This window comes from Centrocercus urophasianus, unplaced genomic scaffold, assembly GCF_019232065.1.
Source record: "Centrocercus urophasianus isolate 14NV4802_14NV808 unplaced genomic scaffold, USGS_Curo_1.0 seq_15, whole genome shotgun sequence".
Taxonomy (NCBI): Eukaryota; Metazoa; Chordata; class Aves; order Galliformes; family Phasianidae; genus Centrocercus; species Centrocercus urophasianus.
Window position 1 is genome coordinate 45,684,819 of NW_024884697.1, and position 15,969 is coordinate 45,700,787.

Here is a 15,969-nt window from a genome sequence, read left to right on the forward strand (position 1 = left end):
AAAAAAAAAAAAAAAAAAAAAAAAAAAAAAAAAAAAAAGACAAACTTAGTGAGGAAGACTAAGAATTCATCAAGGGCCATCTCTGCTAAAAGAAATGAGAACTCAGAAGAGACATTTGAACTTTTGAAGTTCTTATAGAACTACTAGCAACTTGTAGATAGTATAAACAGTTGAGTCATTATCCATCTTGGCAGATCTTGTCCAGATCATTTTGCTGAAGAGCTTTTGTATAACTCAAGAGAAGGATGTCAAATTTAGGTAGTAAATCAGTGATGTTGGCAAATCTTAATGTCCTGTATCTGAAGGTATATGAATGCTGATAACCCTTGATGTAGCTACTTTGTTTGGATCTCAAATTCTTGACCATCTAAGGAATTGGTGATAGTAAGTTAAACAGCTACCAGCTCAGCCGTTAAGAACATCTAGCCTCTTGTCTTATGCCATGCAAAACAGAAATAGATTGTACTTGACTTAGGTTGGTTTGTTGTTGTTTTTTTTTTTTTTTTTTTTTTTTTTTTTAGGCATATCTAGTAACATGGCCACTTCTACTGGCTGAGAGCTTGTGGGGACCTATGGTCCTCCTTTGGTTTAGTAGAGTTGGGTAGAGTAGAAGTCAGGTGAAATGATGTTGTGAGATTACCCCCACAGTCAGTTGTCAGTTCACTTTGCTTGGCTTTCAGAGCCGTTTCCCATCAGCATTTACAGTTTATATTCTGTCTGTAATTGAAATGTCCCCTGAGTTCATGAACTTCACTCTTAGAAGCAGTCGCTCTGAAGATGAAATCATTTATTTTCCTGTTTGTAGACTGAGTTTATGCCATTACTTAAAGTTGCAGAATTGTTGGGACTTAAAATTTTTAGAATTATCTTCTCAGATGCTGGTGGTGCTATGCTTGCTTGTCCTTAAATGCATAAAATTACTCAACTCTCATCATTCTGCACATTTTATGTCATCTATCACTTAGAATTGTGTTTCTGATTCACTCTTGAGTCAAGAGGTGCATAGACTCATTTACTGGTCCTGCAAGTCAAAATGTCCAACTGTTTGTGTTCCTTAGAGGCATTAAATGTCACAGAAGTGATAAGGATGCATATGAAACATTTTGTGTACAGTACATCGCTACACTGTCTAGTGAGAACTTTTAATCATCTGTTGCTCAAACAGGTTATCTGTGGTGGCAAACTACTGTTACTGTAAATGAGTGAAATCCTTATTCTGGTGATTCCGTTCTCCTGCTGAGAAGACATTTCTACTCTCTGATTTTGGAGTCACTGCTGTTCATTTGCATGTCTCCAGCAGTTTGCGTGCTCTCCCGTACAAATGCAAAGCACTATTTTTATTATGGACAGGTGCTGTCCTCAGGCATATGCTTGAGACGTGCAGGAGGTTTGCAGACCTGTGTTGAGGACTTCCAGTAACAATTTGCTGTACAGAGAAGGGATGTACTGTCTTCATGCTTCTCGTTTGAAGATACGTTTGTAATACCACTATCTCTGGCAAGAAAGTAGTCAGTGAACTCTGGCACTATTTGCTGTATTTTTTTGGGGGTGTTTGGGGGGGTCTTACAGAAGCTACTGAAGGCACAGTACCAGACAGCATTATATTTGTAAGTCCTGCCTTGTTTAGTGTGAGATTCGAGGAAGAAGTTAATCTGTAAAAATCTGATTTATCAAGATGATGCCACCCTGTTCACTGTTGGGCAAGCCATTTTATTTTCAGAACTCCATCTTGTACCGGTGCACTTGTTTCTATTCCTGAGCAGAGCTTGATCATTGTAACTGAATTATATCTCTTTGAGCACTCTTTTCTCCAGGACAAACCAGTATCTCCTTTATTCTGAGACTTTGAGAAGTTCTTTAAGTGAAGCATGCTATAGGATTATTCTATATCTATACATTTTTTTATGTAAATGTTAAAACTCAAGAAAATCATCAACTTTAGCTGGTTTCAAGTGGCCTTCCTAAGATAGGTCTTTACTCACCGTCAAATGATCACTAAATGTTCAGTAAGTGAAATCTGCATTAAGTATTTGGCATTACTTATGAGTGGGGTAACTTTAAAGAGCAGTACAATCTTAAGTATTGCTCTTAAAGGATAATGTGAGTCCTTATGATGTTTTCATGCAAAATGCTGAAGTGTGTACTTCTGATTAATACTAGATATACAAATTTAAATTCCTTTGTGATACTAAAAATATGTTCTAGAGAATTTGATGTTTAAACTTGCAATGCCATCTACTGAAGTTGGCCACAGTGTGTTTTCAGATGTTGTCTCAAGTATAGTGTACTTCACATGCTAGAGTTGTGACTTACTAAACTTGAAAGTGGATCTTTGTTTTGTTTGGAGATGTACTCAGAAGACTATCAGTTCTAAGAATTTGCTGAGTGGCTCTTTCAGTATCAGAATACATGTGTTTAAGCCAAACCTTTTTTTCATTTGCTGCTGTAGGTTTACTCAGGTCATTTAGTATGACAGTGTTTTGTATTCTAGTATTAGTAGAGTGCAGTTAGGTAAGTTAGTACATTTTTTTTGTTGGAGATTGACATCTTTGGTTATTGTAGTGCAGGCTAAGTGCTTGGCTTAGCATACTGCTCTGCTTAAGTTCTTTACCTCAGATCTTTGCCTTAACACACATCCTGTACTACTCTTCTTTTTTGATTACGTCTTCAGTGTTAGAAACACTTTGAAGTTTGTTCTATACACCTGCTTCTGTGCCTTAGCATTGCTTTGTACATTTGTACAAGTATGAAATATAACTTCTCAGTTTGAAAAGAGTGGGACAAGTAAGGAACATGGACTGCTTGGAGTAGTAGTCTGGGACAGAAGACTGTGCATTGTAGTCTAAATGACTGGGCTAAAATACTGCCTTTATAGCAATAGATGCACACTCTACGTGAATACAGCATTTCTAGGTACATCTTTCTAGGTAATATCAAGCACCTTTCTCTTTTTTGGTGGTTAACTTTGAAATTATAATCTAGTGTTGTGTCTGTCTGAGAAGTCGTCTGTAGACTATAATCTTAAGGTTTGAAATGCACCTTTGTCCAGGGAAGACAAAGTCCAAATTTCAAACTGATGAATAAGCATGGCAAAAATCAGTATGCAGTTAACTGTTTTGAAACCTGTCTTTTTGCTCAGAGAAGGTAACCGTGTAAAGATTGAGTCATGTAGTGGTGTTGCTGTTGTCTTGGGTCACTGAAATTACAAGATAAGAAATTTAAGTATAAATGTAGTCTTCAAGTTTGTTAATACAGATTTGAATGTATCAAACAACTAAATACGAGTTATATGTGCAGAGTACTTTCACTCTACTTACTGTGCAGAGTTAGTGAAATCTTAATGGGATGTGTTGGCTGTCATGTTGCGGCTGCTTTTAATGTTGCCAGATTGACTAGGCAGCTCATTTAGAATGTGGCTCTTGCTTACATCAGTATCATGCCAATAAATAGGTAAACTTTCTGAAAATTTGCAGTATTTACTTAATATGCTACCTTCATGGTTGGGCATAACAATCAGAACAGTCTGATGGAGGAATGAAATGCACGTGTCAGAATGTCAGGATTAATGATTTTCAAGTATGTTGTCCTTCTGTATGGGTTGTTTTTAATTGTATTTGTTGTATCTAGCCATATCCAGAAGATCCAGCAGTGTACAAACCACTCTCCCAGGAAGAGCTGCAAAGGATAAAAAATGAAAAGAAACAGAAACAAAATGAAAGAAAACAGAAGATATCAGAGAATCGCAAACATTTGGCCAGTGTACGGGTTGTACAGAAGAATCTTGTCTTCGTGGTAGGGTTATCTCAGCGCCTAGCAGACCCAGAGGTAAGCACTTCATATCTGTACATCTTGCTCTTAATTTGCTATCAAGAAACTACTGGGGCACCTTTGTGTGCACTCTCGTCTGTGTCTATTGGATACTAAAATAAAGAACATTCAAAAGGCTTCTTGATGCTGACTGAGGCCTGCTTAAGACAACTACTGAGCTTCTTATTCCAGAATATTCAAGATCAGACTTAACCAGGCTTCGAACAGCCTGCTCTATTTGTAGATGTCCAGCTCCCCTGCAATGAACAGGGACCAGATGATCTTTTAGGGTATGTTTGAGTTCAAACGGTTCTGTGAGAATAAATTCACAAGTAATTTGTATCTTTTGCTTTTGAGAATACGGATGCTTTACTTTTTTAAGGAAATTGCATTATGTATGGGTATGTACTGAATGTTGCAGCACCTAGTGACATGTTTTCAAAGAAACCCAGCTTGAAAGGAAGAGGCTAAAAAAAAAAACATATTAAATATATCTACTTTAAATTTTCGACTCTTATACAAATAGACGTGAGTTGGAAAGGGAGAATGGCTTCTATTTAGTGCTTCTGAAGATAGGTCTGTAGATCATCATAATGGGAGTACAGGTGAATCAACTCCCATGAAAACTGTGATGGCCATTCTGCCTTGTGTTATCAAGAATGTAATCTTATGTAAGATGTGTCAAGAAATTCTTCTTTCAGGACTGAGTCTCCTTTGTAGTGGTGTCCAATAGTAGGCGTAGGGTCTTTGGGAAAGGGTACAGACCATACTGCTGAGGAGCAGTCAGAAGAGACCAGTGAGATTTTCTTTTTGAATGTATTGCTTGCCCAGTAGTTCTGTAGGATTTTCCCAGTGTGAATGATGCTGCTGGATCGTGAAGGCCTTGATACTGCTTTAAGAAGGGAGGGTAGAAGATCAGGTGAAGCTCTTGGATGAGGACAGCTTAGCTGTATTGTAGGGATGTCTAAAGGTGGAGTTGGGGGAAGAAGTTGTTCTTGCTTCCTTTCAGCCTATAGTCTAGAATTAGAAATAGCATTTACTTAAGTAGCTTTGGTTAGAGTAGTTGCTTCGACCATCGCAGGGTAGAGAAGGAGGCTTTTGTTAACAGTGTATTGCCAATTCCATTGGCACACAGGTAACAAGTTACTTAATATGCTAAAGATGTTCCTGTTTTGAGTAGGATCCCCACATGATTTGTTACTGTTTAACTAATGCAGCAAAGAGCAGGACAGGAGGGTTTTTCCCCTTCTGGGATATGATACTGTCATTTGTTTCAGTGCACTGTTGATTCTGCTGAATTTTTTCTTTCCCCTTGGAGATGTCATACTTAAGTTGCTCCAAAAGTAAAGTTTCCTATTTATTTCTGTGGAAACTACAACAGATACAAAGAGTAAAATAACACTAATTGATAGAAAAAAATCTCCGCTACAAAATAGTGTTTTTAACATAGTCACCACTTACAGCCAGACTCCTCTCTGCTGCCATCTGTGGCACAGCAATAAAATGTAATAGCGTGTTGGTGGGAAGGTCTGACCTGTGCTGCCATACCACTACCATCATGCCATGTCATACCTCTGACAGTGTGGACCAACACAAAAAACAGTAGGAGGCATTACTTTTGGAGCAACCCTTGTATATTGTCTTCCTACACTTAGTCTACTTTTCAAAAAGGCTATTTTAATTGATTTACTTTTTGGAGTAGAGCAAATGAGTCAGAATTCAGTATTTTGTTCCTGGCAGTTAATATATTTGAATGCAAATTCAAGGTGATTATTTTAAGATTGAAATGAATTTTATTTTGAGTTTTTCCTCAAATTGTAAAATAGGTAAGCATGGGAGAGCGAGATGCACGTCACCAGAGTAGGGTTTGAATACTCTAGATTAAAAAATAAAAATTAAAAAAAAAAGAACAACAGAAGATAAAACATAATATCCTTCCTTTTAAGTTCTTTACTTTAGTAACAGTGTGCTTTGTGTTGTCCATAGCTATGATTTTTATTGGAATCAGAAGTCCATCTACTTACTCTTTTCCACTTTAACAAAAAGCACATCTCTACAGCTCCTGGGTGCACAGATACGCAGATTGTTGATAAGTAGCATAGCACTTCAACTTCTTTTTCTTTTTGTAGGTTTTGAAACGACCAGAATATTTTGGGAAGTTTGGTAAAATACATAAAGTTGTAATTAATAACAGCACATCATATGCAGGCTCACAGGTGAGTTTGTAGAGACTCTTGTCATTTGTATTCCTCTGGAGAAAATACGTTTGTGCAGAGTGAATGTAGAGATTTATTTCTGACTAGGTGGTAGCTTAAATAATAAAAGGAAAAAATACAATATTATAGAGTAAGTTACTGTGTAAACAGTCTGACAGTTCAGTTGCAAGATGCAGAATAATTAGAAAGATTAAAAATTGGTAGATAGGATGAAAATCTTCAAAGCAGCAGAAACACATTCATTCGCTATTCTGCATTTGGGGGTCAAAACACCACTTCTGCTAAGTATTTTTGTACCTTTAAGAAGTGTTTTGATGTTTATTCTGTTTATTATTTATGCATCTCATCTAAATTTCTATGTGTTCCCCTGTTTTTGTCACTTTTATTTTCAAAAACCTATGGCCTTGAATATACCAGTTTTTGTAGTGAGCTGTTGCAAGATCCATTTAATGCTCAGGTCTGTTTGACAAGGAAGAAAAAAACGTGACCTGTTTTCTTTCTAGGGTCCAAGTGCCAGTGCATATGTAACCTACATCCGGTCAGAAGATGCTCTCAGAGCCATACAGTGTGTCAATAATGTGGTGGTAGACGGCAGAACACTTAAGGTGGTGATATTTCTACATTTTCATGTATTATTTGCTAGTACATTAAAATAATCACGTCCTGTAAAACGTTATTTGTATGGATGTGCTTGCATTCTTGAACAAAGTTATCTGTGTAAAGCTTAGTGTGTCATCAAGGCCATTCTTGTTTGTCTTTGTTGCTTCGTATTTTCTTAAAAACTCTTTGTTTCTTTAACTAGACTTGCATTTATTTTTTTCCTACTGAACTTACTAGCTTTATATTGCACGTAGAATCAGTGGGAATGTGAAGGTCTGTGCACAGTCATGTTAAAATCCATGCTGTGATATCACATGATTTTAAGTAGACTGAAAAAAAAGAAAAGCCTCTCAAAAGCTCTGTGGAAGTGTAAGATTTTTTTTCCTCTAGGTATCTGTGCAAATGGATATAGAGGGTAACTTGGCCAAACTAGTGTCTACAGAAAATGTTTGGTTAACTTTCATTTCCTGATCCTGTTATAAAATATTAACCAGTTGAACACAATGCAAACTCCTAATTACTTCCTCGGTTTAACTTCTTATGAATGCAGATATTTACTGAGACTGTTATTTTGAGATTTATTTAGAGGAAAATGGAAGTACATTCTAACAGCCTAGTGCTTGAGCACGTGAATTTCTTGCAGATGGATTTCTTAGTTTATCTGCATCAAACATTCAGTGTGTTGAAATTGTGAAAGGAAACTTTGTAAATACAGGTGTTTTTTTCTTCTGCTGTTAATGGTATCCTCAACTTCTGGTACTTAATTTATCTAATGATTTCTCTTTAAGGCATCACTAGGTACAACAAAATACTGCAGTTATTTTCTAAAAAATATGCAGTGTCCAAAGCCAGACTGTATGTATCTACACGAGCTAGGAGATGAAGCAGCCAGTTTCACAAAAGAAGAAATGCAGGTAAGTATATTGAAAGGAAATGCGTGAAATGTGGCACATGTATTTTCTTGCATTTAATTTAGTCCAATTTTTGTAGAATATAGTGTTCTGCAGAATGCTATAGAATTGAGTTTTGAGTTAGAAATGATATTTAGATGCTTTACCAATTAGTTATTGGTAGTGTATAGTTATATTCTGTGTTGCATGCTACCTTGAAATGCTGAGTTCACTTAGTATTAGTGAGAGAAAAAGGTTGAGATAAACCCTTAATAATTCAGATAACATGGAGTTTACTACTTGCTCTTTCTTCATGTCAGTGTTAAGTAATGTTATTTTAAGTTTCTGTGAAAGAGGTTAATACACGTGCATAGGTTTTGTGTGTTTGGTCAGTTATCACGGCTTCACTATTGTGTTGTGATGTGACTGTGCTACCTGGATTGTGTTACATCTGTTAGCCTGCAAAGGGTATAAAAGCCATTTGCACATACAACATTGAAGGTAACTAAAATAGAATAAGTGTGGTTTTTTTATGGCAACATTGACAGAGGAATGCTTATCATCTAGAGCAGAGAAGCAAGTAAATGGATAGCCTTAATTTCTCAATGGTGGTATGTTTTGAAATCTTTTGAGTTTGTCCCTCTGTGTGAGCTATGATACAGACTTTAAACTCAACCTTAGGTATGCATGCATGTTGTAGTTTTTACATATGGTGTGTACATGAAGCAGATGATCCACGCTCCCAGTGTTAGCCGTTAGTGTACAGGTGGATGTTGTGTGCTACACTGATTTAAGGCAGAAAATAAGGAAGAATATCTATTAAACATTTAAAAAAAAATAGTAATTATTTCTGAGAATTTAAGCTTTATTTTTAATTCAAGAAAATATATCCTGCTTGTTAAGATGAATAGTTCTTGCTGTATATATCTTTTCAGGTGATTAGGAATAAGAACTAAACTTCTAGAACTTGCAAACCAGGCAACTTCCTCTGTTAATTTTTCTAAATTTCTACCACCACTTAGATCTGTTAACAGACAGGAACATGCACTCAGATGTGTACAGGCTCTTTAGATTCTTATAGAGCTGTCAGTTGTGAATTTACTTAATCTGTTTTGAACCTGCTCATACCAGCATGTCCACAGCCCTTTGCCCCAAAATTTCACTATACTTTTTGTTAGTGTTAAACTGATTCCTAGTCAGTTTTGTCATTTGTCCCCTAGTTGTAGCATTGTGGTAATTGCTACAAGCTAAATGCATTGTTACATTATACATTGTTTTTGTGGTGTTCTAGAACTTGGTTTCTACCTCTCTCAGCCTTCTCCCCAAACTGCAGATTTTCTGGTCACCTAAACATTGGTAAAGCAGTTTCTCCCTTGCAGTGGTAATCTTTATTGTTCTTCTCTATACTCTCTGTATAGTTGAAGAGCATAGTTGAGATGCAGTGACTGGATGCATTATGTTCAATGATGTAAAGGCTGCAAAGCTAAATGTTGTGATCCTCTATCAGAATCTTTCCTTATGACGCCTAGCACAGATCTAGCACAGATTATGAGCGCATAATGAGCTAGAGATTTCAGATCTACTGACAGTGATTTCATTACCTCTGGGTTTTAAAGGCCAGTTCAGAGGCCAACACTATGTAAGTGTAGTTTTAGATGAACTTTCCCCAAGTGTGTCCGTTCAAAGTCAATCTGTAATGGAGAATCAAATAAAGTACCAAAAACGTTAAGATATTAAGTAATATTTGACTGATTTGGAGGATTTAATTGAAATGGGGAATGGAATTGCCTTTCTAATAGCACCCATAAAGACAAGTTAAAATTAGCTATTTAGCATGTGGATTTTTCTTACTGTTTTGTTAGTTTTTGTGTGTGGGATTTTTGTTGTTTTGAATCTTGTTTAAAATGTAAATTTCCCTGCTTAACTTTTGCAGGCAGAGAAAAAGGAATAGCATTCTTGTAAGCTATAGTGTTCCTCTAGGATGATGTCCATATTGCCAGTACTCTGACTTCCATTCCTATCCCAACAAAACCTTTATAAAGGGAATGGATTAAGTAATGTGCAAGTGTTGATTTTTTTTTTTTTTTTAATTGTAAATGTAGTTCAAGAGCCTTCAAATCCTTTTTTGAGGATTCCATGGGTAACTCTTGTTTTGAGACTTAAGATTCAGAAGGTCTTAATCTTGACACTTACTCTCTTGCAGAAGGACATCTCTTAATATCTGAAATCTGTAGATAAAAGCTATTCACTGTTCAGTTTTGCATATTGATTCAAATTATTAAAATACTTAACTTGCAAATAGTATTTAAGTATTTTAGCACAATATTATAGATAAGCTAGACTGAAAAATACTCTTACTTGCCAGGCTTAGCATTCTGACATGGGGTCAGTCCTCAATTTCTGAAAGCAAGAAAATGTTCTCAATCATTTCAGTTAAAATAATTAAATTCTTCAATTACTAGAAGGAATGACTTTTCAATTACTGGTCAGAACATGCTCCTTGTCACATGTTAGGTAACATTTGTATCACCTCAGTGGTGTTTTATTAAGCCTATATGGAATGACTTATGTAGGGGAACTTCTGACTGGAAACAAGCTTTGATTTTGTTCAGTCCATTTTCTGAAAAGATGGTATAGTCAATATGTAGAATGTAGACTGTATGCTTATCTTTGATATTAAGATATTTATGATGTTGAGTTTATATAGTGAAGCTTGTTATTAGAATGGAAGACTGAGTTTTAACAAATTGCAACTATTTTTCTGCATTGGAAGCAAAAATATATATATGTATATATAATATATATAAACTGGCTAAATTTGTCTGAGTTATTTCTAGGCAAGCTTTAGATTTGCTGGCGTCACATCAGTGCTGAGGTTAAGAAAAACCTTTTCAGTCTGTCAGGGTGACCTCTTAAGCTGGTACAGCTCAATTACTAAGTTTTGGGATGTATATAAATATGTGAAATTAGTGTCTGTTCATTGCAAGTTCCTCTTTCCTTGCAGGCGGGTAAGCACCAAGAATATGAACAGAAACTACTGCAAGAACTATACAAACTAAACCCCAACTTTCTTCAGTTATCTACGGGTACAGTTGACAAGAACAAGAACAAAGTGACAGCACTGCAGAGGTACGATGCGTAAGTACTGATGCTGCTACTTGGCAATGTTTTGTTACTGGTTACTCCACAGAAGACATTCTTGTTCCTCTTGCATTCCTTAAGTAGCCTGCTCTTTTCAGTGTGCATTGTGTGAAAAATTTAGGTAACATTCCTCTCTCTGAAGTTAGAGGGCTGTGCAATGCTTTGTTCTAATACTCACTTCTACCAAGTATGCAGTATTTCCAAGTGATGCTTTCTTATTCTTAAAGATCTTTCATTTCATATTTTCATAAATATATATTGTAGTAATTAAGTAACAGATGTTAACATTCTTGGTAAAGTGTTTGATATATGGATGCAGTCTCGTTGTACAACAGACAGCCTAGTGTCTTGATATACTTTTCTTATTTTGTCTTTGTAGCATGACTCTGCAATTCTTCTTTTAAGTAAAATAATCTTGGAATCTGGAAATTCACAAGAATTATTTTCACAGTTTTAATCAGAAAATAGCACTTATTGCTATTTTGTTTTGTTCTGTTGCAGTAGGTTTTTATTCATGAAGTTATGAAAAGATTTCTATTGATATGAGCACAGTCATACAAACGTGAATGAAAGTCTAAGGTGGTCAGTCCTCCTGTTTTTTATCTGCTCAAACCTTATATTTAAGATAGAAGCTATTAATAAATTCCTCTGCTCCTTTTTGTAGGATTCTCATACTAGGATTCTTATAGTGACACTGGTAGGGTGAAATGTAAAACTTAAATTGTGCTTCATGCGCACTTTGGCCTTGATCGTGTTTTGTGTTGTGGACCAATTTATCCACTGAATTTTCAGATGGTTTGCTGCTGGTAAAGTCACTGCAGAACAATTTAAGCAAGAAAGGAAGCACTGTATCTAAAATGATGTTAGTGGAGCTTCAGTCCACAGAATACAATTCTGAGAGTTGGCATACCAGCTGCAATTATCTTCTTAATCCACTACAGGAAGTGTCATGCACTCTTTGACTGCAAGTGGTCAGGCTTCCAATTTGATCTTTTCTCAAGGACTTGTTACATCTTTTTGTTTCTTGTGCACTGGTTCAGTACTGACTTGAAAGGAACAGTATAGCAAAGAAAGCAAACGTACTGCTTCCTGCATTGCTTGTGTGTTGATTAGTTCAGACTTTGAACATAAAATAATAATTATTTGACACCTTATTAGATCCAAGGAAGACAAATGAAGATAGTGGTACGAGATATGAGAGAATGCTCCATCTTAAACAGCAGCAAGCTTAAGCCTTTGGGTAGCAAGTATGAATTGGAGCATGACCAGTGCTAAAATTTTTAGCACTTCTGAGGAAAAAATGGCATGTTTCTCTAAAGGGAACAAGTAATCTGGAGTTGTTTCTCTTTTCAACTGAACAGCATCATCACACAGAATCTGATCTTTCCTAATGACTAGGTACCATCTTGTGGGTTGCAAAGTATGTTTCTTCTTGCAGCTGGGATTTTTAACTATTTTCTTAAAGTCCTGTCTTATCAGTACAATATTTAGCTTGTGAGCTGGTAAATGTTCTTTACAATTTTACAACTTTGTACCTAGTCATGTTCTTCTTTGTTTTGATTCACTAATATGATCTGCCAGTTTATCAGAGCTTCTGACAACTTTGTGTCAGTCGTGTTTCTGGCATGCCGATTTCTTTAACTTTGGAAGAAAACAGTAGTTGGCTTCTGAATAGTAGATGGATGTTTATAAATAAACAATAATAGGGAAGACAGCATTTCTTAAACTCTGCAGAAATGCTTTTTCAAAATTCTGTTCTTATTTCAAAGTTCCTACTCTGAAATTTTTTTTTCCAACTGACTTTTCCCCTAAGAACTGAAACAAACGTTTTCATTTGCTGGAAGAGGAAAAAACACTTGTTAGGCACTTACTGGTCTTCTGGAGAAGACTTTTGGAAGCATATGGTTTTGAACATAAAAGAAAAAACAACAATAAGAACACGTACAAAATGCCACATAAGGCTGTTAACTTTTCATTTTGGTTGCAAAACTGATTTTTATTGTGACATTTTCAAATTGCAGTATGGAGGTGACTTTATATTGTAGCGAACATAGTGTATTTGAAGTCTATTAATAATTTAGTCTGCTTGTATCTAGATTTATGACTTACCTTTGTGAGCGGGTCATTTTGAGACAATATTAAATTACTATAAGGACGTATAGGTTGTCTTCACTGCTCAGTATCTGATCAACTTGCTAACTCTCTTTCAAATGTGTATAAAACAAGGATGAGATATGTAAATTGGTTATGAGTCTCATCTGCATGCATGTTGGATAGGTATGTGAGAAGGGGTACAAGTGGAGTAGCAAATCATTAAATACTAATAGGCATTTGAGGTTAGCTAGTAATACCAATCCTAACTGAATGAAACAGCTATGAACAGCTATGGGAATCTCCAGATTATGACTGTCAACTTAAGTTGATCCAGATATGTAGAGTAGGTGTTGGACCCAGTATTAAGAACATTAATAAATGGGGCAGCAGAAGAAACATATTTACCAGAAAATACATTTTTTTAAGGGCTTTTTAGTTACAAAAACAGCAGTTGAACTACAGCACTTGAACACTTAAAGTAGCATCATAATTGAAACAAATGAAAAGCTGAAGCTAATGGGAAGAAAAGTGGAGAAGGTAAAGATAAACCTCTCATATTGAGACTTTGGATTATTATAGTTTTTTTTTTTTTGGATGACAGTGTACTCAAATGCATTTGGTTATAGATAATATTCCAGAGTACTTTAATTTGTATAAAATATAACTATTTTCAGTGATACTTTTGGCTTTGAGTCTTCTGAAATTTTCAGATTGAATGTGCTCTCTGAAATGGAATTTAATGGGTCTTTGTTTGAGGAGTAATTATAGCTTTAAACTGGAGGGGAAATGAGCAGTAACTTGAATGAAAAATGTTCATCTGACTGGTCTCATGGTCCATTAGTAATGCTGTGGACTCTTGTGCAGGAATAAAACACAAACTTAATCTGAGCCAGGCTTGATAGATCCTGGGATGTAGAAGGTTTTTTTTCTTAAAAATGGTTTAGTTAATGATTTAAATGACTTAAAATACTTATGGGATTAAGCCAGTAACTCCAAATGAGGTATACATAGGTCTGGGTACTTGAAACTGTCAGTGGACTTTTTTTTTTTTTCTTCCTGAATGAACATGTTCAGACTCCAGCGTTGGCAGTGCAGTTATCTATTCAGTGAAGAAAACTGAGGGTTCTGCCCAGTTTTCTTTTTCCCATCTCTACCCCTTGATTTTTTTTTTTTTTAATCATCACCATTTAAATTCTAATATCCAGATAAATCTGCTTTTGTGGTTTATCTGGTGCAAGGATTCATTTCCTCAGTGCTTACAATTTTTAAAACACTTTCTTCATAACTTGAACTCTTCTTTTTTTTTTTTTTCTTATTCTTTTTTTTTTTTTTTTTTTTTTTTTTTTTTTTTAACTCTTGCCTTTTTCCAGACCCAACAGTAATAACAAAGATGCCTGGCCATCATTACAGAGTTCAAGTAAATCAGCCAACGGCTTAACAATGGAACACAGGAAAACGCCTCCTATATTAGAAAATGGCACAGACCCAGAACACATGACTCCAGATGGTGCAGACTCAGATTTCGGGTAATTGTGCTGCCTTTTATACTTCAGATAGCTTGTTCTCTCTCACTGATTGGTGTGGAGGGAATTATTCTCCAGTCTCTGTGGTTGGAGAACTGGATTCAAATCCTGATCAGGACACAGAAAGCCAAGCTTGGCTTAGCCCGTGTCAAAATGGCTGATTGGCAGACTCTGCAGGAAAACCCTCGCATTACTAGTGACGGTACAGGTATGGGCTGAGGTGAGCTGCATAATTAGGGCATCAACAGCTTGTAAAGCTGCCTGCAGCTGTGCATGGTCCCAGCCAAAACCGAACCCTTCAATTCTGTACAAAACCATTCCACAAATATAACATGTCAGTTGCTGTACATCAGGAGACTTAACACTAGAAAAACCTTCAAGAGAAGGAAACTTAAATATTAGGGATGACTATTTGTCATCTCTTCACTGTAATGTGTTCCAAAAACACTACTGTAGAGTAATGACTCCATGATTTTTTGATCAGTAACAGGAACAGTAAGACAGCACATTCAACTGGGGCTTCTGTATACAAAGCAAGTAATTCATCGTCCTGCAATAACTTCTTCATTCTTGACCAGTACTTTTTTTGCCCAATTTTGGTGCCTCCCTTGCATAGAATTGTTTTCTCCCATTGCAAGCATTGCTTGCACTTAAAATCATACTGTTCCAGTGTTTTACTGTACCAAATTGGGCCCATTCAGAGGTTGAATGGGAAAATAACAAGGTAAATACTAAATATTTCAAGAAGTAGTGCTGTTGATTAGGCAGCTGATCTTCATTTTAAGCCGGTATTGATGTGATACTGAGTGCTGCTGTAAGTGATACTTCTTAGATGTAATACCAATTCAGCTGAGGTGTGGGCAGATCCTGTGGTTGCGTCTCAGTATTAACATGAAACTTCTTCCTCACCATTTCTGGAAAGCATGTACTACATATGAGTAAAATATTATGACCAGTCAGTAATGAATCATGCTCATTCTTGGGGTCTGGAAGCATGTCTTAAAATTAAAGCCTTCTTAAGCAGGTTCAAGCATAATGATCATTGTCTTTCTGCATCTTTATTGCTATTAACAGTTGCCTGTTGCATAGCTCTGAGCTGTAATTTTGTGAGTTCCTATCAAAGGCTTTGAGAAAACATACCAGGCACGTGAGCTCTGCAATCAACTTTATTTGATTAATGAAGTCTACAGCAAATTTCTGTGCTGTAGGTATGCAGAAATTAATAAAATAAGGGAGTTTATTCGAAGTAGAAGAACTTTTTAAAATAGTTTTCAACCACCAAGTACCCCAGTAAGTCTTTACTGGAGTAATACTTAATTGCAAATATTCCTCTGATTTTTCTTTTGTGATTGTAAATACTTGACCTTCTGTTACCTTTGAGATGCCAATTCAGCATTCTTTTGCTCCCAAATTGTTTTCATTGATGAGTAGCTTTTATACAATTTCTCTAGAATAGAGAAGAATTAAATCTGACTTTAGACTAGTTAGTCTTGGAGGGGGTGAACAGATATGAGTGGAGGAGCAAATCCTTGAATTTTGGACTTTGCTTTGTGGCTTTATGCAGTGTTATGCTTTTCAACAGCAAGGAGTGTTTGAAAACAAAGTGTAGCTAGAATCTGAAGTCTGCACCCAGTTAAAATGACATATATTTATATTTACTTTGCAGTAACAGGTTACACCCATAATTTGTCACGTTCA

General features: G+C 36.0%; 1 protein-coding gene across 10 annotated transcripts in view; it reads left to right on the plus strand.

Annotated features, from left to right (window-relative positions):
• Positions 1-15,969, plus strand: part of CNOT4 (CCR4-NOT transcription complex subunit 4) — a 68,621-nt gene that overhangs the window by 32,367 nt on the left and 20,285 nt on the right. For 5 of the 10 annotated variants that reach the window (XM_042815536.1, XM_042815533.1, XM_042815541.1 and 2 more), the window contains exons 3-8: positions 3,628-3,825; positions 5,937-6,023; positions 6,527-6,628; positions 7,412-7,537; positions 10,518-10,651; positions 14,119-14,274. In XM_042815536.1, coding sequence (XP_042671470.1) covers positions 3,628-3,825; positions 5,937-6,023; positions 6,527-6,628; positions 7,412-7,537; positions 10,518-10,651; positions 14,119-14,274 — 803 coding nt within the window. The remainder of the gene's footprint in view (positions 1-3,627; positions 3,826-5,936; positions 6,024-6,526; positions 6,629-7,411; positions 7,538-10,517; positions 10,652-14,118; positions 14,275-15,969) is intronic. The other 5 variants (XM_042815538.1, XM_042815542.1, XM_042815539.1 and 2 more) reach the window with 3 other exon arrangements.